Raw genomic sequence first — 26020 nt, 5'->3', positions numbered from 1 at the left:
ACAAGTAGGGTGGCAGCTTTCAGTCACAAGCTAGGAACAGATACAACCAGCATAGAGAGACCTAATGCTGGAGTCTAACTACAAGCAATGTACTGATTTCAAAGCAACGTATTAAAAACAATAACTCTCTAGCAACTCATCACAATGTCTTAAATTCCACCCATAGGAACTATTCTTGTGAAGTCTTGATCATCTTGAAAAATCTCTTTAAAATAATAAATAACTATATACTAGAAGTAAACATGTTTTATATATTTATCAACTATTTATTCCAGATATATACTGTTATGGACCTTTATAATTCACAAAAACAGACCTGGGCCATACTGAAATGGAACCTGGTGCAGGTATCTGGAAGTTTTAGAGGGAAGGTGAGAAATAGAGAAAAGCAGTCCTGCAAAAAAGGAGGTGAATTAAAAATATCACCTACTTCCCAATTTTGTTGAGGGCTGGCCCTGTCAGTATAAGTCTATATTCATGGCAGCTGGTGCTGATGGAGAGAGCACAAAAAATACAAACAAACCAATATTTCTAGTGTTCTGTCATTTTGCCAGCCTGCCAAATGGCCAGACACTGTTGACGGATTTGACCATAGCTCTGGTTGGAATGACTCTCAGGCAATGTTTGACATTGTGTATAGCCATAGCTGTGGAGGGAGAGAACACGTGGTGATTGTAATGGCAGCAAGCCCAACGTCTGTATGCCTGCTTCTCACTTTTGGCTACATCATCTCATCTCACCACATGATTTTAGTACCATCCTTTCCTTCTTTGGGCCTTCATTTCTCTATAACCAAGTTAGTGCTTAATGTTGTAAGATCAAGAGTGCTAGGAAGAGCAAACTAAGGGAAGCCAATACTACTCCAAATCTGTTATCAACCAAGAATGGAAAATTTGGGATAAAGAGATGGGGAGGTAGTGGGGGAGGTGGCCCAAACAATGAGTAAATGTAAAAATGGTAACATAAAATTTTTTTAAAAAGAGATAATGGGAGAAACTGGAGAGTCTAGAAACTTCTTTAAGGAAATGAAGCCAAGGAAGGAGATTGAGAGTCCAAAAGGAGCCCAGCATATGTTTTATGTTGTACTTCTGCCTGTGAATTTGGGTTCCCTTCAAGGTGCAAATCCTCAAGACCTCCATTTACCCATAGCTTCTATATAGAACAAAGAGAATCCAAGCTACCTTATTTTTCTACCCTGTAGGTACTGCTCTAGAAGTGACATGATAAGAGCTCATACCCATTAAAATTCATCAGTATTGTTCCTTACTTTGCTCCATATTTCACAATTCTCCAGGCTCAACCTGTGAATATGGCTGAAGAAGTGTTGCTCCCGAATTAATAGTTTAATTGGTACTCAGGTGTGAACTACAGGCAAGGAAAGAGTCAGCAATGTGATCAATTGCAGGACTCATTTCCTTGTTAGGAAATGCCCCATATGGAGTTAACTACTGCCTTTGCAAAGTGTAGGGTATGTAGATGTAGATAAAACTCTCTTTGCTACTTCAAATGGATGATTCTGCTTCCCTGGACAAATGCTAGGAAGCACAATCTGCATGTTAGTTGGCAATTAAATTATTTTGACTCTTTGGTATTCCACATATTTTATAATCTACATGAAAATCATGAGTTTTGAAACTTGGTGAGACAGGGCTTTTGAAAGGGAGCACTTTTGGCTGTTTGATGTAAATCTGTTTCTGTTTAGAAGGACAGGGGCATTTGGATGGGACTTCTGGTGTTACAGCCAGACATGGTAAAAACTGCCCAGAATTAGAAATAAGCAAAGTGAATTACCCATTACTGGGGCCACCAGAATCAGTCCTGAACTTACAAATAGGTCACATTCTACAAAGAGAATGACAAGCCCCAGCAGGACTATTGTGAGGAGCCACACTGTGCTAAGGCTTAAATTCACAGTAAAGGACAATGCTGCTTCCCCAGGATGCAGGAATTGAAGGAAAAGTTTTCTGAGTGCAGGAATTTGTCATTTCTCTGTCAAGTGAAGAAAGCATCAGAATTATTGCTGAGATTCCTGTTTTCCTCAGTTGAGAATCTTCAGGGGAGGAGAACTTGAATCAATTTTTCCTTCCCAGCTGGTATGGTCCTTCAGTAAAATACCCCAAAGTACCAGCATGAGTTTGCCCGAGAAGGGTGCTAGGACTGTATTTAACATTTAACCTGATTCCTGTCCTGTGAAGCAGAGATGAAACCAGAGGTGAGGAGGAGGTAGAATGGGGAGCCAAAATGGAGACTTTTTGTAATGGTTTTGATAAACAGTTCTCTAAGGATGGATGCTATTATTATTACATTTGGTTTTGCAGTTGGTAGTGGGAAGATTAATGAGGACTTGTTTCTTTCAGTCCATTCAGCATTCTGGTCCTCTTTTACTGTTTAACCTCATTGAGCTGATCTAGAGAAACCACTGGAACTTCTATTTCTTCAATGGTGACACTTCTTAGATAAAAGCATTGCAAAGTTTTGTTTAACTAACCAACTGAAAAATTAGGACATTTTTAATAAAAGATTCATACTGGGCAAGAAAGATTGTGAGAAACTCTTTTTTGGGTTCCCCACCACATCCTGTCTGTTCATGGGTTTCCTTACTCCCACCCCAATACCACTATCACCTCATCTATGAAATTAAATACCATGTTAAAGCTGGAAGGGACCTTTGATAGAACCTAGTTCAACCATGACATTTTGCAAATGTACAGATGAAGGGCCAGAATGGTTAAGAAACTCCAAGGTCATGGAGGTCAGCAGGAGCAAGCGAAGCTAGAACCTAAGTTACATGACCTTTGTCTACTGCTTTCCCCATCATATCAGGCTATTTCTTGAAAAGAGTAGTAAGATGCCAGGAAGTTTCTCCTAAACTAATCTAGGTTCTAGGAAAAAAAAGAAGTTGTGGTCAGACTTTGATGCATTCCTTAGGGAGGTTGGAATATTAACTTTAGAAAAATTCATGAGCTTTTGTCATCCTGATTTTGGGTTTGGGCCAAGGATTAACTAAATGCTTCTTTGTTATATTACAGTCCTAGTGCTGTAGGAAATTCTAGAATATCCCATCATTTTTTTGGTCTTAGTTTTATCACCTCAATAATGAAAAATTTGGGTTCAATTTTCTCTAAAGTCCATGTCAGTTTCAGCAGTCTGCTTTCTCTAAAACAGTTGTTAAATGTGTACCCCACACCCAATATTCACAATAGGAAATGGGGGCATTAGTCCATAAACTTTCCTCGACTCTTTTGTGAGAGAACCAAGGATTTCAGTAGTGCCTGACTCTGGAAGATGGACTAGAGCCTCAGAGAGACCTTGGACCAAAGATGCAGGGCAGCTGCAGGAAGAACAGCCGGGATTTCCCTGATTTTTCAAAAACTACACAATTTCCCAAATGTGGACCTGGAATGGAAGCTATGTCAACATCCACACAGTGGCCTCAAGGACTGAAAAGCTAGCAAGAGGTGCATGGATTAGCATCTTCTGTAGGACAGCTCATGACAAGTTTGTTAGTGGATCTGACTATTGTATCTGCAGAGAATGATGTTTACTTTCTGGTGTCAGTCTTAACTTTCTCTTCACTGACCAATGAAAGATACAGGGAGACTTTGAGAATCTGCCTCTGTGTCTATCTTCAAACATAGATGTCTATATTCCTTTCAAGATGGACTTTGCTAATTTTTGTGAGAATTTAGGAGATCTACACATGCTAAATTTTATTCATTTGGCAATGTAGAGAAAATGGTATTTTATCCATGCTTTGAGATTGCTATTTTTTCCTGTGTTCTGTCTATAAAGCCTGGAAAATAACTTTCCAGGACATCTCTTTTGCCTTTCCAAATCCTATTCCCTTATTAAGGTTAAATCAAATGCAGTGATAAAACTTTCTCTGAAGGAGCCATGGACTCATAATCAGTAACACATGATTTAATTATTTTCTCTCTTTAGCTGTATTCAAAGTTTTGTCAGGACAGGGGATTGTTTTATGCTTTTGAGCTATCCTGTGGCTTCTATGCGATAATTTGAATTTAATACATTAAAATGCAGTGATGAAGTAGCAAGACCCATTTCTCCTCTGGAGTCAGCATTGCTATTTTATAGTTTTGGCTTATATAATTTATTCACATATCTTTCAGGTTACTTATATCTGGATCTTTATTGGAATGGGTTTCACTCATGACAAGCACCAAACACTTCAAAACTTAAAAACATCACAGATGCTAGGATCCTACCACAGGACTACAGAATCAAAATGCCCTGAGAATAAGACCTGGTTAGCTACATTTTTTAAAAAATCACTTAAGTGAATCTAATGTGTGGTGGAGAAAGCCTGCCTCAGAGAATATGAAGGCTGTACTTTTATGGAACCATGCAACAGAGGTCTGCCAACTCCAGGCATCATTCATATAAACAGCCAGCCTAGGAAAAATACACATCATTACTGCAGGATATTGCAAGGATTGAATATGGGGGCCTCAAGCAAGTTTCATATAAGAGGAGGACAACCTGGAGTTATAACACATTTTGAACAGGGATTCCTCTGTTGAATGCATTAAATACACACACACACACACAAAATAACTGAGAGTGAGGACCTGAAGAAAGACAGTAGAGGCTTCTAAGAGAAGTAGAGCAACAAAGAGCAAAGAAAAAACTATGGGTAGGTGGCCATCTTCATAGTGTGATTTCTAAGGGCCTACTGACTTAAAATTCCATTGCAAAATATTCAGTCCTTTGGCTTAAAACTTTATCTCTTGTTAAAATGGAAATACCTATGAATCAAATCTGATTGAGTTAAGCATATCCCTACCTGAGAACATATTGTGATAAAGTGGGGAAAAAGATTTAGAAAAAAACGGGTAGAAGAGTGAGAAGGGGTGTCACCAAAGGAAGAAACACAGCAGGGCATTTTGCAAGTGGTAGCAGCTGGACAAATATTGCTACTTTGACCATCACGTAAAAGAAAACTGCTCAAAACTAAGATGAACTAATAAATATTCTATGTTCTTCCCCTGACTATCCTGCTGAGGAGCTGCTTGGTTCACCCTGGTCGATGTTGCTTCCTCCTGAGTTAGACAGAAAGCAGTAGGAAAGCAACCTCATTGCTAGGGAGATGGCCTTGTGGTGTAGGCTGGCCCTGGGAGGAAGGGCTCCAAGATCCATCCGGAGGATTTTCCTCTGACTTGCTCTGTGGCCTCCAGCCAGTCTCCAAGCTGCTTTAGTATCCTTGTATGTCAAACCAAGATAAATACCTAACCTCCCACCTCTGGGGGCATTAACTGCCACTTTCATTAACTTTATGAAAGGGCTGTAGGAGAAAGCTTTTGTAAAATTTTAAGATGAATTATTTGTGTTATGAGCATTATCTTTATGATATTAGAAGTTATGTAGCATTAGGAGGCAAGAGAGCAAAATGGGCAGTGGAATAATAGAGAACACAACAACTTTACTCAAGATGCAGTTTGTAGTGGGAGAGAAACACCAAAGGAGGGTTGAGGTTGGGTGCAAGGGAGAGAAGTTCACAATTGGTACCAGATGCCATCAGAAGCTAATGACCTGACAAACACCGTCCGCATAAAACAAATTCCTTAAAAAGGAAGCAAATGGAAATATAAGCTAGTGAAAGAATTTGCAGCAGCTGCCCTAAAACCATTTCTCACTTCATAAACAGGTCTGGGTTTGGTCCTTTTTTTTTTTTTTTTGGTCCTGGTCTCATTTCATGCCACTTTTCCCTCTTGTATGCTTGTATGCTCCCTGTCTTGCTCTTTCCCTTCTGCTGCCAATGCTGGATGGACTCCTCACATTGGTAGTCAGAGCAGCCGTGCTTTATGCAATTCAACTCCATCTTGATGGAAAGAAGCTTGTGCACAGTTTGTTTTCTCTCGTCTCAGTATGTATTTGTCCTCAACAATTACATGACTTAATTGGATGAAGTCACTGAAAATAGCACGTGCTCTTTCACATTAATTTCTTGGCAATCAGCGGAAGTGAACTAGGATAATAATGACTCTCTTTTTTCCAGTACTTCCTGCTTAACATGCTGTGTTTTGGACATCAACCGCATGTAGCATCTGTGGAGCTTAGAGTTCTTCAGTGTCACCAAGGAGGCATTCTGATCTCACCCCATAAAGGATAGTCAGGTTTTATCTCCCTTATCTTAATGTTGAATAAAGTCTCAGAGCCACAGCTTACTCCCTATATTGCATACTCAATAATCAGCATTGGAAACTCATGCTGATTCATTAGGAACTCTTTCTCCCTCAACTCATATATTTCTCCCTTCGTCGAGTTCCTATTAGGATTCTACATCATCACAGGGAAAAAGTATACCCCAAAGGAGTACCAAAGTTTCATTTACATCACACATCCCCCAATTTCTCCATCCTCTACCTATCAAGCATGTGTAAGAAAAATGAGAATGTCACTGGAATATGATTTAAATCCATGGGTATAAGGTCAGGAGCAGCAAATTAATCACAGTCAATTTTAGTCTACCTTTTTGGGGCTACTGCTTTTTTTAATCAACTCTCAATTATCTAAAGCACTATGTGCATATCCAATGACATTTTACATCCCACTTTCTTATATTGTTGCCTCGTTGATAAAGTCATTGACTACTAATGCAATACAAGGACAAACAGAGCACATTAGTGATGATGAGAAGTAATTACTTTGCTAATACTGAACACCACTGGTGATGACTTCAGAAGTAAGAAAATATCTTGTTATCATATTTTCTATGAGTTTCTTAAGAACACTTTCTTTATGATACTACCAGTGCTCAGCCAAGTACCTTCTGAGGAGTTAAGTGATTAGTAAATGTTTATTAGTGAATAAATTTAGTGGGGCAAGATGGTTAACTCATTGTTGGGTAACATTTTTTTCAGATCCCCAGCTGTCACCATATAATTTAGCAAATTTCCATTTTGATAGCCATTAACTTTCTTTGCTATTTGTAATATGAACACATTTAATTCAGTAAATGTTTCTTGTATCCACAACAGCAAGATGTATGGTGAATATAAAATTGGGTAAGAAGTATTTCTCCTCAAGCAGTTCGTATGTCAGTCGGAAGATTAAGGAGACACTTAGATAATAATTGTTTTGTGGATAAACAAATAAATAAATTAAGAACAAGAAAATAACATACATAGTACAATATAGAGTAAAATAAATGTTAGAAGGCTGTTAATTTTGCATTTTCACTGTGAAGTTTCAAAGAGGAAGACATCTGGAGGGGCTTCCTGAAAAAGGAAGGCTTTTCAGAAATCTCAATAAATTGAGAAAAGGTACAAAAGTCAGAGAACTAAAAAGTAGGTTGTCAAAAATATGACAACTGAGGGCAGGCCTGGGCCATTGCCAATAGAGCAGCACAGAAAACTAACTAGACTTATAGCAACTTTATGATATATGTACCTTTATTATTCCACCTTATAAGGGAAGGAAGTAAAACACTGGGGAATGAAAAACACCCCAGTAAATGGATTCAAGGCTCATTAGCCTGGTGCTAATGCTCTAGTTTTTAATCTCTATGGTTTGGCCCTGGAAGGAGAGATACTCTTCTTGGTCCATTGCATCCTTGTTGAATTTATACTCTAGGATGAGTCTTCTTGAACCCTGTGAGGAGCTTATATATCTTTTCTGCTTCTGAGGTTGGTGCTAGTAATCCAGGAAATAGCTCTCTGCTAGGTTCTATCTCTGGAAGTACCTACCATAATGTCAGACATGCCATGGCAATTCAATGTGTAAGTTTACTATCAGCACAGACTATGTCTGGCCTGTGCTGGTATTCAGTACATAGTGGTATATACTACTATGGTTGTCCCATAAGTCCAAGTCCATATCAATCAGTAAATGAATATTACTTTTTTCTATCATATCAGATTCCTATGCCCTTTGTTTGGACCCCTATGGACCTTCCTGTGATCAAGCATCTAAAAGGTTGATGAATGATATAACTAAGGGACTCCAGGACCCACTCCTAAGCTTTGTCCTGGGACTTGATTGTTTGGATGCAGCAGTACTGGTTGTTCACTATTTCAATTATTACCCCCTGATCTATTCATTTCTGATAACAACCAGAACTCTTGGGAATCTCTTTCCACCTCATCTTATCACCATTGGATTCTCCTGGAAGAGTCATAGAAAGTTGGTTATAGTTACTTTTTAACTACCGTGGTTTATGTTTATCATGACTCATGGTTCTAGGTAATATGGAAGAAAGTGATGAGTTAAATGTGAGTTTTGAAGAAAAATTGTTCCCTTTTCTTAGGGACATTTCTCAGAGTAAGCTGTGAAGTCATTGCTCCTACCTATTTGTTCTAAGCCCATTTCTAAGATGCTCTATTCTGTCATTTCCAGCTGCGTCTATCAGCCCTGTGGAGAGCAGGGCATCTGTGCACCATTGCTGCTTGATCATACAGACATGGTGAACTGTACCTCTAGTGGCCCTGGTCACATGAAGTGTGCTATCACCTGTCAAGAGGGATTTGCCCTTCAGACTACCAGTGGGCAGTACCTCAGACCCATGCAGGTAAGTAGAAAGCCCAGGGTCAGCAGAACCAATCTTGGGAAGCATGGTCCTCAGGAAGCTATTCACGTGATTTCCCCTGGCTAGACTAGGAAAGAGCAGGTGTTTTTAAATCTTTTCTCTAAAAATCAAAGAGGAGTGTGGTTAATAGAAATGTAAAGTGCATAAATATGCAAATCTGATTAACTAGGATATAAATTTTCTCTCTAGGTAGGCAGTGTGTTCTCCCTTATTTTTGTCTTTCTGTCAAAAATTATGTTTCCTGTTTTTGCTTTCAAGAAGAGAGTGCGACAGAATAGACCTGTGCATGATTTTCAGGCAAGATGGCCTGCAACCAGCTTGCCTCTAGTTCATTGTCTATTCCTCGGTCCTCAACCCTCCTTTCTAAAATGGTGGATAAATACAGCCTGATTGTTCCCCAAAAACATTATATCTATTATTGAGACTGAGATCCTATCAGGATACTAGTTTTGACTGAACTTTCCACATTTCTATAAGCCCCATTCTAAATTTCTACCATAAATTTCCAGTATTTTAAGGTTCAGTCATAGTAAAATATATTGGTTAAGATATTGCTCAGAAGACATATCTGAGTGAAATTTCAAGTCCACTATATATTAAGTGTGTAACTGAGCAAAAACAAACAAAATAATCTTTTAAAGCTTATTTCCATATTTATAAAATAATTAGAGCACAAATACTTAACTCACTGAGTTACTATGATGGCTGACTAGAAATCATTTAAAAGCTTTTGTAAAATAAAAGGTACACGACACCCTATTATGCTGCCATTATTATAAGCATGATAATATATTCCTAACTTTAAGAGCCTTGTTTTCCATGTTTCCTTTAAAGAGCTTACAACACTCTGCAGAGAGATTTCAAACATGTAATCAACCATTAGAGAACATCAGCATATTGTGAGACAGAGAAAGGATACATTAGGTAAAAGATAATCGTCCTTAGAGAAAGAACCAGAAAGATGTATTGTCATAGAAAAGAGTAGACACACGATTGTTAGTCAGATGTCAGTGGTTTGTAAGATCAGAATTTTTTTCATTTGTGCCAAATGATTGCTTAACAGGTTGTGAACCTGTGGAAGAATTTCAGTTTCTTAGAGATGGTCAGAATTTAAGGATACAATCTTGAGTTTCAGAGGACTTAGTTTTTGCCTAGACAGAAACAACTTTAATATATCTTGAGGCACCAACTTCTTGATCTAGGATGCTTTAATTTGAAAGAGAGAGCTTCTATCACCTGTCCATAACTCATCTCAACTCAGGAAAAGGTATGTTCACACTAAAAAATAAAGTGGAAAGAATGAAAAAGAATGAAGAAAAATGTAAGAAATGAGTATACATAAGTGATAATTAAAATAGGAGAAAAGAAGAGGCAATATTTGCCATGCATTAAAATTAGGAGCAAATTCAAGACAAAATGGTCCATACCTAATAAAGCCAGGAGAAAACCCAGACAATCAATGCAAGCTTTGGAGACATTTTTTAAATGATTAGTGGCTTATTGTGGTTTGAGCCAGGCTTCCCAGCTGTGATACATCTGTAAGGGGCAGAACCTAGTTAGGGCTGGCGGAATGGTTCAAGCGGCAGAGCACTTGCCTAGTAAGCACGAAGTCCTGAATTCAAACCCCAGTACCACAAAAAAAGGTTGAAAAATAAAGAACTTGGTTAGGAGGAGGAAGATGCAAACTCACTCTCTGCCAACCATATGGTGGAGTTAGCAGCAGAGCTCTACAGCTGACCAGACTGCTCTGTCACCCAAGGCTGGCCTCATGAAGGAAATTATACAATCCGTCTCGTGATCACAAGACAGTAGGGGTATTTGCTTTTTGTTGACACAAGAACTGAAGCTAAATAGAAAAATGTGTCTGGCTTTGACTTGGGTCCTTCTGGCAGACAACAGGGACACACTGGGAAGCAGGGAGAAGCAGCAAGCCAGGAGTCGGTGTCAGGAGTGACAGATACCTTCAGCAGTCATTAGACATTTGGCTTTGGTGCCACTGTGGTCTCCTGACGAAATGGCTGGCTTGGCCACAGAAATTTCTCTGTCTTTGACCTTTAACCCAGTGACTAGAGGGACTTACATGCTTATATCAAATAAGCTATGAGCTCTAGGGCTCTGCTCCTTTTGCTCCCATCCTCTGTTCCTTGGTTACTTTCTCCTCTCTCCCTGCCCAAGGGTGGCAGTCCTTCTTCCAGTTCCAAAATGTGCCTTCCTAGCTTCATACCACACAGGATCATATTTTTCTGGATTCTAGTTTTCTTCTACCCTCACTTTTTTTACATTCTTCATGTTGTATTCCTGCTACTCATTATAGATTATAGAAGGGGTAGGCATTATTTTATAACAAATAAAAATAACTGTAGTATTTCTTTCTTTTTTTTGTTTCTGTCTTCTTCTCTCCCTTTTCTTTCTATTTTTCCTTGTATAGACATTTTATTAACCACTGTTACAGCATGTGATTTGCTCCCTTGTAGATTTCTAGCATAGGACCTGGCCTTTCTAGGTATTCAATAAATATCTCTTTATTTAATTAGTTGTGTCATGCTCTAGGAATGCCCTACTGAAAAGGCAGGTCCAGGACACAGCTGATATCTCCCATTTAACTACAAGGATTGGAAGGCAGCTTGTATGCTCAGCTGTTCTTAGATACTATGCACAGTTCTCAGTGGAGGTAATTATTTTCAGTACCATTATCAGTTGGTTTATTAATAAGGGTGTCAACGGAAAATAGATGACATGCTGAAAACCAGGCAATTTGAGAGAATTTAATAAAAGGATTGTTCTAAAGGATAAGGGACAGAATATGGGGAAATCATAGAATATGTGCAGTAGCCTAGGGTGAAGACACTCAGCTGTCACCCTGAAAGGTCAGCTATGGGGTGCAGCAGAACCCATGGGGAGAAAGAGCAGAGGCTGGATGCAGATGACAGCCAAGGGATGAGCCAACCTGCAGGAAGCAGGAAGAGTAAGCACATAGGCCTCTCTTTTCTTTTTCCCTCTCCAGTCTCCTGTCACTGGGTCTCAGGGCAGAACTCAAACACAAGTTAGGACATGAAGCCTATGGGAGCCAGTGTTTTTGGGTGCAGAGCAGGGTGGAGAGGGCCAGAGAACAAATGTAGTAGAGCAAAGGGGAAGGCAGTTAGCAGAGCTGGCCTGGAGGAGCATTGCCATTTAGTGATTCTTTTGTACAAAAAGGCTCCTTTCACTGAGTATTATGAGACTGTATTAAAACAGTGAGGCATAATAAGGGACAAAGGCAGAAATGTTCTACTTGTTTTGAATCTTGGCACAAATGACCACTGGGACTCTTCAAAGCCTGAAAAGTACTCGTACCATTTTATGTAACCTTGACAGAAGCAAATTCTCTATTTCTAGAAGGAGATTCTGCTCACATGTTCCTCTGGGCACTGGGACCGGGATGTGAGCTGTGGGCTCCTTGACTGTGGCATCCCAGACCCGTCCTTAGTGAACTATGCAAACTTCTCCTGCTCAGAGGGCACCAGCTTTCTGAAACGCTGCTCTATCTCCTGTGTTCCACCAGCCAAACTCCAAGGTATTGTCTGACCCACAGGGAACTGAATGTAAATTCTCTTGTCCCTCACTCTTTGGGGTACTTTGGGCTTTTTTTTTTTCATTTCCATATCCTTCGCCTTTGTTCCACTGAGATGCTCTATCCTGATAACAGGCAAAATCCCAAAAGACAACACCATTCTTTGTAGCTGATCACCTGGAAGGATTCCCTGGCTCAGGTTCTCATTGAAAGAAGAAACTTAGACCTCCTTTTCTTTCTTTTATATGCTCTCCCAGAGTCAAACCAGTCAGCACAGTGGTCCCGATAAGGTACACTTTCTCATGTTTTAAATTTTAATATTTTGACAACTTGATGAGTTAGGTATGCTTAGGTGTTTTTCATAGCTGAGAACACAGTTATTTGACTTGTCCATGGCCTGCGCTACTAGTTAGAGATGAAGGTAGGGTGGATTCCCACGCCTTGCTCTCACCAGACCTCTCAGACTTTGGTGTGCCTGACAACTGCTTGTTACACATGCAGATTCCTGGACCTTCGAGAGATTCTGATTTAGTAGGTCTGGAGAGGACTGATGGTGCTGTTGTGAGTAGTCCACAGTTTGCACTTGAAGAAATTGAGAATTACACTGAGGCCTGTGGAGCTTAAATACAGAACTCTGCATCCAAATTGCCAGGATTCAAATCATATCTCTGACCTCTATGAGCTCAAGCAAGTTACCAAACCCCAATTTCCTCATTTGTCCAAGAGGGAATAATAAAAGAATCTATCTCATAGAATTGTTTGATGTTTGATGTTTATATAAATTCATTCATGCAAAATGCTTAGAACAGTGGCTGGCCTAAAACGTCTACTATGTAAGTGTTGTATTTTATTATTTTAATGCATTTTGTAGTTACTTCACTACCATACTTTTATTATTTGTAGAAGGAAGGAAGGTAATGATTTGATTGGTAGCCCTCTTTCATTCAGGTCAAGAAATATTTATGTAACTTCTATTGTACATAAGACGCCACACTGGATGAACATTTGATGTCATTGTAGAAATTCTGCTCAACAAATGATAATGTGATGGCTTGAAGAATGCAATATGTTGACAGGCTTTCATTCTTTCTGCTGTTAACATATTTCTGGACTCTGTGTTCTGAGCACCATATGCTTCTCTTTCCTGGAGTCAGGACTGAGCCCATGGCTGACCTGTCTTGGAGATGGGCTCTGGACTCTCCCTGAAGTCTACTGCAAGTTGGAATGTGATGCTCCCCCTGTTATTCCAAACGCCAACTTACTCCTTCCTCACTGCCTCAAAGGCAACCACCACGACGTGGGCACCATCTGCAGATATGAATGCAAACCTGGCTACTATGTGTTGGAAAGCACTGGGAGTCGAGTCAGGAAGTAAGTTATAGTGTTCTTGTTCTTGGTTTTCATAGTCTCACCTGTCTTTATACCTTGCTCCTGCTCCCTCTTTGCAAATCACAGGCCATCCTTTGGAAATTACACTGAAGCCTTCTGGGACATGCACTGCTTATTGTATTTGTTTGTCTGCATAATCTCTCTTTGTCAACATAGACATATTCCCCAGTCATGTTATGCACGTGACTTACATCTTTATTTAAGTATTCTATTTCATTTGAGATTCCATAGTCTCACTTTTTTTTTTTTAATTCTCCCCTAAACATAATTTTTCTTGAAACTAAGTGTCAGGAGCCTCCTGAGTGTTACACATGTCACCTGAATCCAGCTCTGGGCTAGCACAGCCTCATCAGTACAAGTCACAATCAAGGTTCAGAAAGAAACTGTCTGGTCCAGACACTTACTAGATGTGTGATGCTGGGAAGTTTTCTTTCTCTGCCTCAGTTTTTTAACTTCAAAATCAGATAATAAAAGTAAATTTTACCTGTATGGAGGGCCTCATTGAATTGATGTGTATAAAACATAAAACTCAGTGAGATTATTTTTAAAACATAAAATGCAACATCTTTTAGCAAGCAATATTGCTGTTACAGACTTTCTACTTTCTCCCTGCGCTTTCTGGATGCATACTCCTAAAGCCACAGTGAGGCATGCCTTCTTTCTGAAGGCATGGGAGGAGGAGGGGAGGAGATATTTATATGTAATTTACAATGAAGGGCTTTCAAGGGAGTTATGCTAGGGTTCAAACTCCCATTCATCTTTTATCAGATGAGTAACCTCAGGTAAGTAATTAACTCTTTAGATCTTGGTCTCCTTTGTAAGTGATGGGTAATACCTATGTCAGAGTATTGAGAATTAAATGGGATAATTGTAACTGGTGCAGTGCTTCATTTGTGCCAATTACTCCATAAATGGTTTTTAGAAAAAGAGACTTTTTCTAAACAGACAAAACAAATAAAAGGCTTTCAGAAAAAAGAAACGCCCTGTATTAAGTAAGTAGTACCTATTCTTTCCCTATTGTTCATAATATAGGGACAAAAGAAAATTAAACACATTTCTTACAAGTTCAAAGGCTGGAATAGGTTTTCTCTTTTAAGCTTTTGTTTATTTGTTTGAACTAATAGAATCCCATGGCATTACCAATGATGCCAGCAGATACAAACTTTGCTTGTAAACTAGACTTCTTTAAAAGAAGGGAAGAAAACAAGGAATCTTTGTGTCTGGTTTGCACTCATCCTTCTTATAGTTGATCCCAGCTGTGTTAATAGGGGGGTCCATAGAGCTATTGGCAGGCCCAGGACCTTTCACTCTGGAAGAAGCCCTGCCTCCAGTGTGGGAGAGAAAAGCAAACCCCTTCCCCTCCCACTCATGTTTTAAAACATGAAAGATGCCCATAAAAACTCCATAGGAGACTGTACTCTGCTTCAGTGGACTCTAGAGGCAAGTGTAGTAAATAATATTTGACAACCAAGAGCGCATTTGCATATTGATTTTCATAGGATCTAGTTGCAATTTGCATAGGTGCAAACTGACTGACAGGGGAGTAAATACCCATATAATCTCTGAGTGTTATTACAACTGGCTTGAGGGCTGCAGTTTTCTTTCTCTCATCTCTTTCTTTCTCTCATCTCTTTCTTTCCTTGTTTGCTTTTTTACACACCAGCAACTACCTCAGATATCTGCAGAGCCAGGCAGTGAGGAATTGAGGGGACATTACTGTCTCGGGACAAGAGGAATTAAGGGTGGAGCGATGAGCGCCAGCTCTCTGGGTGCATGGCTTGAGCTTCATGCTGGGAAAAAAATGAGGCTTCCACACAGAATGCTGGGTGTTCTGGCTCATCCCTGTATCCCTGCCCCTGGGCAGGGGCACTTGAGAACCATTTGTGGACACAGCTTTTCTGGTTGAGAAACTGGACGCTTGCATCACAACGTCAGCATCAGTTTTGGCTTAAACATTTACATTCGCAAGCAGCGTGCTAAGGAGAGATTAAATTATTTACTGTGCTGTGTAAACTGATTAAATCTTAGTTTCCACCTGTTTACATAGCAGGCGACGGATTGGTAATCAGAAGTTTGTAAGTCAGACGTAAATCACTGTCACTTGCCACTTGTGTTTACCAAACCAACTATGTCAGCCTTGTTCCTCCTGTGTGGAAAAAGCTCAACATTGTGCAGATGGGGCCCTAAAATTGTTCCTAGAACTTGCATGCAGGAAGAGAAGAAACTGGGAAGAGCAGGCAAGAAAATCAATCCAGAGAGAGTAGGCTTATGCTAATTTTATGCAGTGAACAATGTAGTGGGGGTGGAGACAACTACTTGTTTACATGACTCTGAGCAATATATTGAACACCCTTGTGTCTTAGTTTTTTCATCCATAATGAGAGGGATAATGATTATTTCTATTCAGCAGCATTGTTTTGAGGCTGAAAGTTGGGTAATGCACTGTAAGCATTTTATAAATTATGAATATCAGTACATATGCTATGCTAGGTATTACTTCTTGTTCATTTCTTTTTAAACAAGGAAACAGCTACCAAAATATCAGTTGAATGCATTCTCCTCCTTCTTCCCAAATCTACTGCTCCAAGAGAAAAGAAGGATAAACCAGGCATGGAGGCTCACACCTGTAATCCCAGCTATGAATGAGACATGGGTAGGAGGACCATCGTGCCAGGCTGGCCCTGGGCAAAACGATGTGAAAAATAACCTAAAGCAAAAGGGGCTCAAGGTGTGGCTCAGGTGGTAGGCAAGTACAGGGTCCTAAGTTTAAATATCAGAACTGCCAAAAAAAGATTTCTTAAATAAAGTACTGGCTCTGGCGTTCTCTGAGATCCCTGTCCTATTTCACTTGGAGCAGGGAGGAAAGGCACACTCATCAAGTGCATGCTCGGTGCCATTCTACAGATCAGGAAGAAAGACGTAGGCGCAGCCACACCTCAAAACAGCCGCAGACTCTTTGTTGGGGCTCAGATGGCAACATCCTGGTAGGTGTTCAATAGAAACGGTTTTGAATTTTAACTTTTGTGCTAGTTCTCTTCAATGTGACAAATCCCTGCCATAAGCAGAAGTAGGAAATACTTATTTTGGTTTATAGTTTCAGAGCTTTCAGTCCATGCCAGCTGGTGCCCTTGCTTCTGGGCCATGTTAAGGCAGAACGTCATGGTGGAGAGCATGTGGAGGAGCAGAACTACTCACCTCACGATAGCAGGGAAGCAGAGAGAGACAGATGGAAAGGGGTTAGGACAAAATCCAACCATCAAGGATATTGTCCTCAGTGACCTACTTCCTCCAGCTATGCCCCACTTCCTAAAGCTTCCAAAACCTCCCAAAATAGTGCCACCACCTGGGGACCAAGTCTTCAACGCACGATCCCTGTGAGAAGCATTTCATACACAAACCATTAACAATCATTTCCTGAACTAATGTGTGTGGTATGGTACTCAACAGCCACAGTGAGATGTAGCTCCCAACAGTCACAAAGTCACCAGAGTAAAGAGCCCATACTCTCTAGTGGCTTGGGTTACCAAGTTGTGATGTTCAGTAGGTTAGGTGTGTTGAATGTATTTTTGACCTACAGTATTTACAATGGATTTTTTGTATTATCCCCCAAAATGGGATAATACATATCAATCCATGCATTTCTACTATAAGTCAAGAGACATCTGTATATCAGAATCTCTGCAGGTCAGGTCCAGACATCAGTAGTTTGAAAAGCTCCCCATTCACTATACTGTGTGCCCAAGGTCAAGAAGTACTGGTCTAGTGGAAACTTTGTTCTTCTTAGAACAATATTCATTATGAGAGCTTGGCTACCCTTTAAAAAAAAAACCTAGAGTAAACTTCAATCTATTTTCAAAATTAGTGTATCAGCCCTTTTGCATGGCAGATTTCACTTTGAGCATTACTTACTTTTGAAGGTAATAGTGAAAATACAAACAGAACTGGAACTCCAAAAAGCCTGTAAAGATTGCGTAGTTTCAGGAGTTCTTTTCTCCTCATAATGTATAATATGAGCAAGCTTTCTTTCAAGCTCTTTTCTGTTTCTTCTGTGCAATTTACTTCCACATACACATCATCATTAATCATTCCTTTGTTGTTCCATTAACTTGAATTCCTAGGAATGTAAAAGAAGTGTATTTGACTTATATTTTATCGAAAAGATCATATTATATTCTCCCTTATCTTTCACTTCCATGGTTGCCTTTTTCTCATTACATGTTATCTTTATTGTGAAGGTTAGGTTAACCTTATTAAGACCAATAATTAATTGAGCTTCTAAAGTATTTCAGCCTTCTAACTTAGACAGTCTCTTCTCCTATAAGTCATTCATCAGGATGCTACCCATAAGGCACGATAGTAGGTAGATATTGAAGGAAATTTGTAAGTAGCCATTTTTTTTCTGAGGGTGGCCATGGTACCAACTTTTCCAAAGCACGTACATTTATTTAAGTTCTGTAAACACAACTGTAGATTAAGAATATAAGCAGTAGGCCTTACATCATGATTATTGACTGTTGAGCAAACATTTTGTTGATGAATACCTTCAGTAAAGCCCTGTCTGATCTGACCTGGGGAAGAGCCTGGAATGGACTAGAGCTAGGCATGAGTACTTGACCATTTCTACACATATAAAAAGATTGTCTAGTGTAGTAGAGAGTAAAGAGCATAAAGCTGGGGCTCTGTTCTATTGGTCTGATGAGGACCGTGGAGGTGATGATGATTTCCTGTTTTGTGCTGTATGTGCTAAGTATTTTGCATATATTATTCCATGAATTTCTCATGGCAGTAATACATTTTATTAGTAATTAAATAGTGGTACAATATACTGTGGTATAATAATATGTAACTTAGTATGCTATAATACTTTTAGCATATTATTATTCCCTGTTACAGATGAGCAAACTGAGACTCAGACTGTGATGAAGTTGTCTTCTAACGATCACTCAATGAATGGTGAAGTTGGGGTTAAAACTATCATACCTCCAAAGCCTGGGCCCTTAGATAACAATGCTTTTCGCCTTGAGCAATCACTTCATTGTCTTTTTCCACATTTGCAAACTAAAGCCTTAAATGATTTCTACCTCTAAAAGTCTGTATTTTGTTTTCTATATTGACAAAATGCATAAGAAGAGTTAACAGAAATTGCCTAGCATGTGCAAGGCCCTAGGTTCAATACACAGTACAGAAAAAAATGCCCTTATTTAGCCAAGCATAGTGGCACATGCCATGTTTTAACTCTCTTCATTGACTGGGTTTTGGTCAATTTTCCACGCCTAAGCAAAGCAAATCTAGGTTTTCTTTGAAGGTAGAATACTTGAAAAGATTTTGAGATTTATAGAATTTATTTTAGAAATTAAGTACTTCCCTAAAACTTCTAAAGAAGATAATTTAGTCATACTACTAAGAAGGGTTTCCTTTGCCCAAGATTTATCTCCTGACCTAGTAGTTAATTAAACAGGCTGTAGGAATAGTGAGATCTAAATTTAAATCTCAACTCTCTTTTTTATTAGCTCATTGGCTTGACCAAGTTACTGATTTATAATGAACATCATTACTCTTATTTACAAAATAGAATCAATAGAAATATTTACAGGTTTTATAGGATTAAATGAATAAAAATGCAAAAAAATTGATCATAATTTATAGACACCAACACCGCCATTATTGTTATCATCCTCACCAACACCAATACCACAATCACCAGTACTACCAGCATCATCACCACCACTATCACCACCATCACCAACACCACCACCACAATGACTATTACATCAGCATCACCATTATCATTCATCATCACCAATATGGTCACTAGCAGAATGTCCTTATAACATAACTGTTGCTGACCGGGATACACTTCTGGTGTGTTAAATGGGGAATGTTCTTCTTTAACAAGGAATATTTCAGCTTCACTTTTTATCAGTAGCTATTTTGTCCCATTTGTGGTTGATTACTATATTCCAGAAAAATTGCAAAGACTGGAATGGGACCAGAAAGACTGAAATTGGAATTCACAGTGAGAGATATACATCTTCAGTTACTAGATTAGGGGAAAAGTGCATTTCCCTTCCTAAAAAAGAAACACGCATCAAAAGAGAAAGTTCATTAAATTAAAAAATGCACTTTCCTGTTCCAATCAGAGCCCCCATGTATGTTTTATATCATTCCACTGTGATCTCAGTGAGTTATCCAAGTTCTACAGTGTCTTCAAGTAGACCATGAAAGGAATAAAGGAGGAAAAGAAATGGTAATGAAATAGCAATGCAGAGCTGGACACACTTCAAAAATTAGGGTGTGCAAATAATTTAGACTGGTCTTGAAGGAGAAGGACCAGGGCATGTCTTGGAGATGTTACCTGGATTTTTAATCTCTTTATCTTTTTTGGACAATAGATCAACCCTCTGAGGTTCAACTGATTTTATTCCATCATAGGAAATATGTGTGGATTATGGGAAATGGGGGTGGATACTTGGCTAATGAACCAAAAATGTACAGTAAGGGCAATGCTAAAACTTAAATACCCTGGATTTATAACTTTAAAAAAAAAACACTAAAATACTCTACCCAAGGTTTAAGCTCTGCGTTATAACATGGTGCATATACATGTGTTAATAGGTACTCAACTCATGTACATATATGTATGTATGCATGCATGTGTGTATATTATCTATGACTTGCCAAGTAAGGAAAATACTGTAATCTCTATGCATCTGTAAGAAATAGAAATTTGTTTTCTTTTCATTAAGACTTAGTCTGGCTTTATAATTAATGTTTATAGTAAGTACATTCAAAGTTTATCCTTAGAATTCTCAATTCTCTTGCCATTGCAGGATAATGTGAGCTTTAAGCTAATTTATTACAGCTTCTTTTGACTTCAAAGTGACTGAACCTCTTCTCTGAGCCTTAGCCATTCAAACACACACCTGGGTACAGGCCAGCTCACTGCTGCAGGATTCATAAGGCTAGCAATTGGCACACAGGCCCTCACTTCAAACATAGCACTTGCTGGATTTGTAAATGTTCCCTGTGACTTTCAGTCCCAAGCTATGGATTATCTTATTATAAAATGTTTTGTTATATTTTGACTGCTAACTTCTCTCTATTGATCAGAAAAAAATTAAATCTAATTAGGAACTTTATTATTTCTAAATCAATAAGACTTTCCTCAACCCATAACTTCATGGCCTGATACTCTTTTTTCCTTCTTCCTGCACTGCTCATGTCTCAGGCTCTGCCAATACTTTCTTCAGCCTACTACATGAGCATTTTATTGGTTACTTTGTGTTTTCTGTCCAATGGTGGGTGGGTTCAGGCCAGGCAAAACTGATTTGTGAACTGTCTCCTGAGGGTTTCTGGGTATGATAGAAATCTGAAGAAGTAGGGTAGAAATACCAAATTGAATATTAGCATCACACACTCATCATAGAGAGAGAGAAAGAGACAGGGAGAGAAAGAGACAAACAGACAGACACACACACACACACACACACACACACACACAGAGAGAGAGAGAGAGAGAGAGAGAAGTCTGGCTGAGTAGATCCTTTGGTCATTGGGTTATCCAAGTATACAGTGGCTTCAAATAGACCATGAAAAGAATAAAGGAGGAAAAGAAATGGTAATGAAATAGCAATGAAGAGCTGGACATACTTCAAAAATTAGGGTATGCAAATATAATAATATTAGTAGTAGTAATAGTAGTAATTTCTGCACCTTGCTGAGCATTTGCCATTCATTATACTGCATGCTTTAAATAAATTAACTTATATAATGTAATGATGCTGCGAAGAATGTGTGATTACCTCAATTTTTCAGACAGGAAAACTGAGGACAAGAGTGGTTAAGTAATTTATTTCAAGTTAGAGACTTATTATGAGCCAAGGCTGTAGTTCTAGCATCAGTCTTCTCATTTCACAGAATCTGCTTTCCACCACTCTGCCGCACTTACATTCTGATGAGAATCACCTGGTGCAGCCACTAAAAGCCTGTTGAAGGTCACAGTGACTTCTGACTCTTTCTCTTTCGGCGGGGGAAAATTGGCCCAAAAAGTATTCACCAGTCCTTTTCCTTTTAGCTCACATCAAGGGATGTGATTTTTGGAGGGTGGTTGATTGGCTTAATTCCCCTGTCACCAGGGTGTGAGCCTGTGAGCACTTCCAATCGTACCTCTCTTTGACTTGGGTTGACCAGGAAAAGAGATATAATACTTTAAGGAATACTTCTGCTGAAAATTTTTAATAGAATTTTTGAAAACAGCAAAATGATTTCTTACAAGTGAGAGAACCTGCCCTCTAAAATGAGTGCATATAGTATACTGTTGCCCTTTTCTGCATGAATTTTGTCCCATTGGACTCCCTCCGGGCTCTCCGCCTAAGTTCACTCTTCCCCATTAGAGTAGGGCAGGAAAAGAGGGAAAGAGAGAGAGGATGCCATGTATTGTTTGTTCCATTAACACTTGGCCAAAACTTGAGCATGCATTACCTTTTATCCCTCTGGAATCTCTCATGCATGGTCGTTCTGCCTTGCATGTCCTTCTCCTTCTCTATCTAATGAAGTCACCTCAGAGTATTCCTTTCCTGATATCTTTCATGTCTCCAGGCAGTGTTGACGGTTCGCTCTGTGGGCTCCCATATGTTAGTATTCTCCATTATGACAGTACTTCTATTTGTTTCTAAAACTGCAGGACTTAATTTAACAAATAGACATGTATTACATGCTGAATGAATAACTGCTGGATGGACACATGAATGAACAAATAATGGAATGGTGTAAGGCCAGAGGTTCCTATTACATGTTTCTATGTTTTAGGTCCATTTAATCCTTGCCTTTCAGTGTGATTTCCGGTTCCTCAAACATGCACCAATAAGAATTGACATTAGCTTTCTTAGGAATATTTGCTTTAATTATTGTATGCATTTAGGTTTAAATCACACACATTTGAGAAACCTTGGGTTGTTTTTAGTGCAGAAAGTAACCAAGCCATGTTCTGAAGGAAAAACTGTCAGCTGAATAATAAATGGACCAGAAATGCATGGAAAGAAATGAACCAAGGACTGCTGAACTTAAAGTGAGTAAGGATGTGGAAGACAGAGGCAATGGAATTTGGAGAAGAAACCCTGATTTGAGGTGTTCAAATATATGTAGGTGTTGTTACTGCACCTGCCAGTCTGAATACCTAAGCTTTAGCTGCAGAAAATTCGAAGGTAGAGGCACAAGTTGGACATAGAAGTAGAACAAACAGTCCACACACTTTCAGAGTGACCAGGTTGTTCATTCTAGCAAAAAAAGGGGAAAAAAGCTCTATTTTACATGAGGGAAGAATTTTTATAGGTTTTTTGTGAGTCAGAGAAGAAACGAAGGCCAGCCTAATATGTCTGGTTGGATAATCCTGCTGATACGCTTTCTTTTCTAATAGAAATGGGTGAGGCAAAATATCAGGAGGCCTAATATTAGAGAGTGCAGAATAATTATATTCAGCTATGCACTACCCAGTTCTGAAGTCAGCTTGCTCCCCATTTAGCATATTGGCTTGAAAAACCAGGCCTGCAATTTGTTAAGAGGAAAACTGGCATGGAGTTTGGAAGTGCTAAGAACTCTCTTCGGGGTGAGGTAGAGGGCTTTGTCTTTTAAAATGGTCTAGAACAGTACTTCTCAAACTTTAAAATCCCTCAGAATTACTTGGGAGACTTCTTAAACTGCAGATTCTGATTTAGACAATCTGGGGTGGATGCTGCAATTTATTTCCAACAAGCTCATAGATAATTCTAGTACTCCTGCTCTGGGTACCTTACTATTAGTAATGAGGGGCCAGACTATATTCTGAGTTAAGAAGTTGTTTAATTTCAGTTGATAAGTTGACCCTGTGTCAGGCACATACTTAATCAATTAATATTTCAGTTTCTTAATCTCTTTAATAGAATTGCCTCTTCCCTTACTGCTCCATTTTGGGATAGGACAACAGTACAAATGCATAAGTAAAGAAAGAAAATTTACCTGCAGCTTCATCTCTAGAAATACAAATGCTTCCATATTATGATGCTTGCATTGATATCAGACTCATCATGGTACAGTGACAAGTTAGGGTTGATAACCCCGGACAAATTATTTTAATTTTCAGAAGTATGCTTATCTCATCTATGAAATTCATATATTCATATATTCATTGAAGAAAAACTTATTGGCACTTATTATGTACCAGGCATTGTGCTTGTAACTGAAGATATTATAGTAAATGAAGTCATCAAGCTTATATTCTAGTAGGGGAATACAAGAGTAGGGGGAGATATGTTATATTGGTAAACACATGTAACCAATTAACAATATAATTACAGAGTACACATTCTATGAAAGAAACAAATGAGCTTTAATTTTAAAAAAATTTATAGAAATAAAATAAGGTTACTCTGGGATGGTGAATGTTTTTCTTAGATAGGAAGAAAGAAAAGGAACCAGTCAGAAGAGAAGAAAGAAAAGCATCACAGAGAGAATGAAACACGTTTCCTATGGCAGGAAAGCTCTTGGGTTGTAATTGGATATCTACATGTAGAGTGGCTGAAATGCATTAAGGAAGGTGAATATGGTACTGGAAAAGATCAGAGAAAGTGTGGTCATATCATGCAGGGCCTCACGGGCTTACATGAAGAGTTTGGATTCTATTTATTCATTTATTTTGCAACCAGAAGCAAATGTTCAATTCAGGAAAATGATAGAATCTTATTTATTTATTTATTTATTTATTTATCGTTATGAAAGTTCCCTCCAACTAGTGCTTGCTGACTGGGTAAGAAAAGATCCAGAAGAGAAGTAGGGTGTCTAGTTGGAAGTAAGAGGTGGTGGCTTATGGCAGCATTTGTGACTATGGATATGCAGAGGTATGGGGACAAATTTTAGAAATATTTGGGGCATGAAACTGACAAGGACTACTGATGGATTACATGATATCATACGGGAGCTTAAGAAAAGATAAGATTGAGAGAGAGTGGAACAATGATGACTCCCTTGTTTCAAGTTTCAGTAGCAGAGTAGATGGTGGTTTCATTTATTAAGCTGGGGGTGACTGAGGGGAAGCATGTGTAGAGATTAGAGAACCAAGCACTCAATAATAATAGTCCCTATTACACAGGGTGGGTTTGAGATAAAATTATATAGATTTATAATCTTCTATACAATGTCTGGCATTTAAGCACCCAATACCTAATTTTACTTTTTCTGTTATTGTTATTATTCACAAGGGATGCCCTTGATTGGCAAAGACATGATAATTCTCTTGAATTCAACAAATCATATTTTTATTTTCTCCAATGGAAAATAAATATTATTTTTGAAAATCCTTCAGTGGTGATAGAAGGACAGGATAGACTCATGTGTGCCTCAAACAACATCAATCAAACTTGCAGCCAAGTTTTGATTACAAGATCTTTATTTCTGGCAGTTATGTAAGAAGCAGAAAAAGCACAGCTGGATTTTCAGCAGTAGGTGGATACCACAAGTTCTGGAATTGGAAAAAGCACCTTCTAACTTGGAAATTGTGGAGATTTGTCTGGAGAAGTCAGAGGGAAAATAAATACAAACCTTACCCTAACACCAACTCCTCATGATACCACTTACAAAGTAAGAAACCATAGAACAAGAGCACTCAATGAATAATCCTAGTCAAAACTAGAAAATGGAACAACGAAACCTGTTGAAACTGTTCTAAGAAAGGGGGAGGAGGATAAAGGAGAAAATGGAGGAGACGAATCTAAGATATATTATGACCACTTTTGTAAATTTCACAATGTACCCCAGTACAACTATAATACACTAATAAATAAATAAAAAGGGAAAAAAGCTGGATGCTTAGGAAAGACCTAACAGGGCATCTGCAGACTTGTTAGGTGGATGATCTTAGTCTGATTTCTATACATTTGGCAAATATTTTTTACTAATATGGGAAGAAGGAGAGATTTTGGTATTTTGTCAACCTGACTGCATATAAAAACTACAGGTAAGTTTAAACATAAGGAGTCTAGATGAGTTGTAGCTCAGTGATAGAGCAATTGCTTAGTGTATGCAAGGACTTGGGTTTGATTCTAGCACCACAAAAAGTAATAATAATATAAAAAATAAAAAGATAAAGAAAAGAAAATACAGAGTCCTAGATCAGCCCCAGCAGACTTGATTCAGTAAGCTTGACAGTCTAGGTTTTCAAAATAGCTTCTGCATGATTCTGATGAGACCGATCTTCAAATTGCATTTGGAAATCATTGCTACGATGATTGGGGTGTTACTTTATAAATTGAAAACTTTGAAATCTATTCTTGTTTTCACCAATGAATAGATTATTGTATGACATTGGGAAAGTCACCTACTTGGTTATTAGTGTGTAATTTTCTGCCTCTAAAATATGATATTTTAGATTCCCTTACTATACTGGGATGAAGAAAATGTGTGAGTGAATAGATATTGAGTAGTTTGTGTTATGTGAAAGGTTCTTGGAATGGGCTATCAAAGAAGTCTTGGAATCTGTCCTGTGTGTATGCATTAGTCTACCATCC

At 38.7% G+C, this 26020-nt stretch overlaps 1 protein-coding gene across 1 annotated transcript in view; it reads left to right on the top strand.

The window, feature by feature from the left end:
- Positions 1-26020, top strand: part of Pappa2 (pappalysin 2) — a 260775-nt gene that overhangs the window by 170851 nt on the left and 63904 nt on the right. Inside the window, exons 15-17 of the mRNA XM_074047398.1 lie at positions 8356-8527; positions 11921-12098; positions 13250-13466. Of these exons, the coding sequence (XP_073903499.1) occupies positions 8356-8527; positions 11921-12098; positions 13250-13466 (567 nt within the window). The remainder of the gene's footprint in view (positions 1-8355; positions 8528-11920; positions 12099-13249; positions 13467-26020) is intronic.

The sequence above is a fragment of the Castor canadensis genome, chromosome 11, assembly GCF_047511655.1.
Source record: "Castor canadensis chromosome 11, mCasCan1.hap1v2, whole genome shotgun sequence".
NCBI classification, from domain to species: domain Eukaryota; kingdom Metazoa; phylum Chordata; class Mammalia; order Rodentia; family Castoridae; genus Castor; species Castor canadensis.
This window is presented reverse-complemented; position numbering and strand designations above follow the sequence as displayed.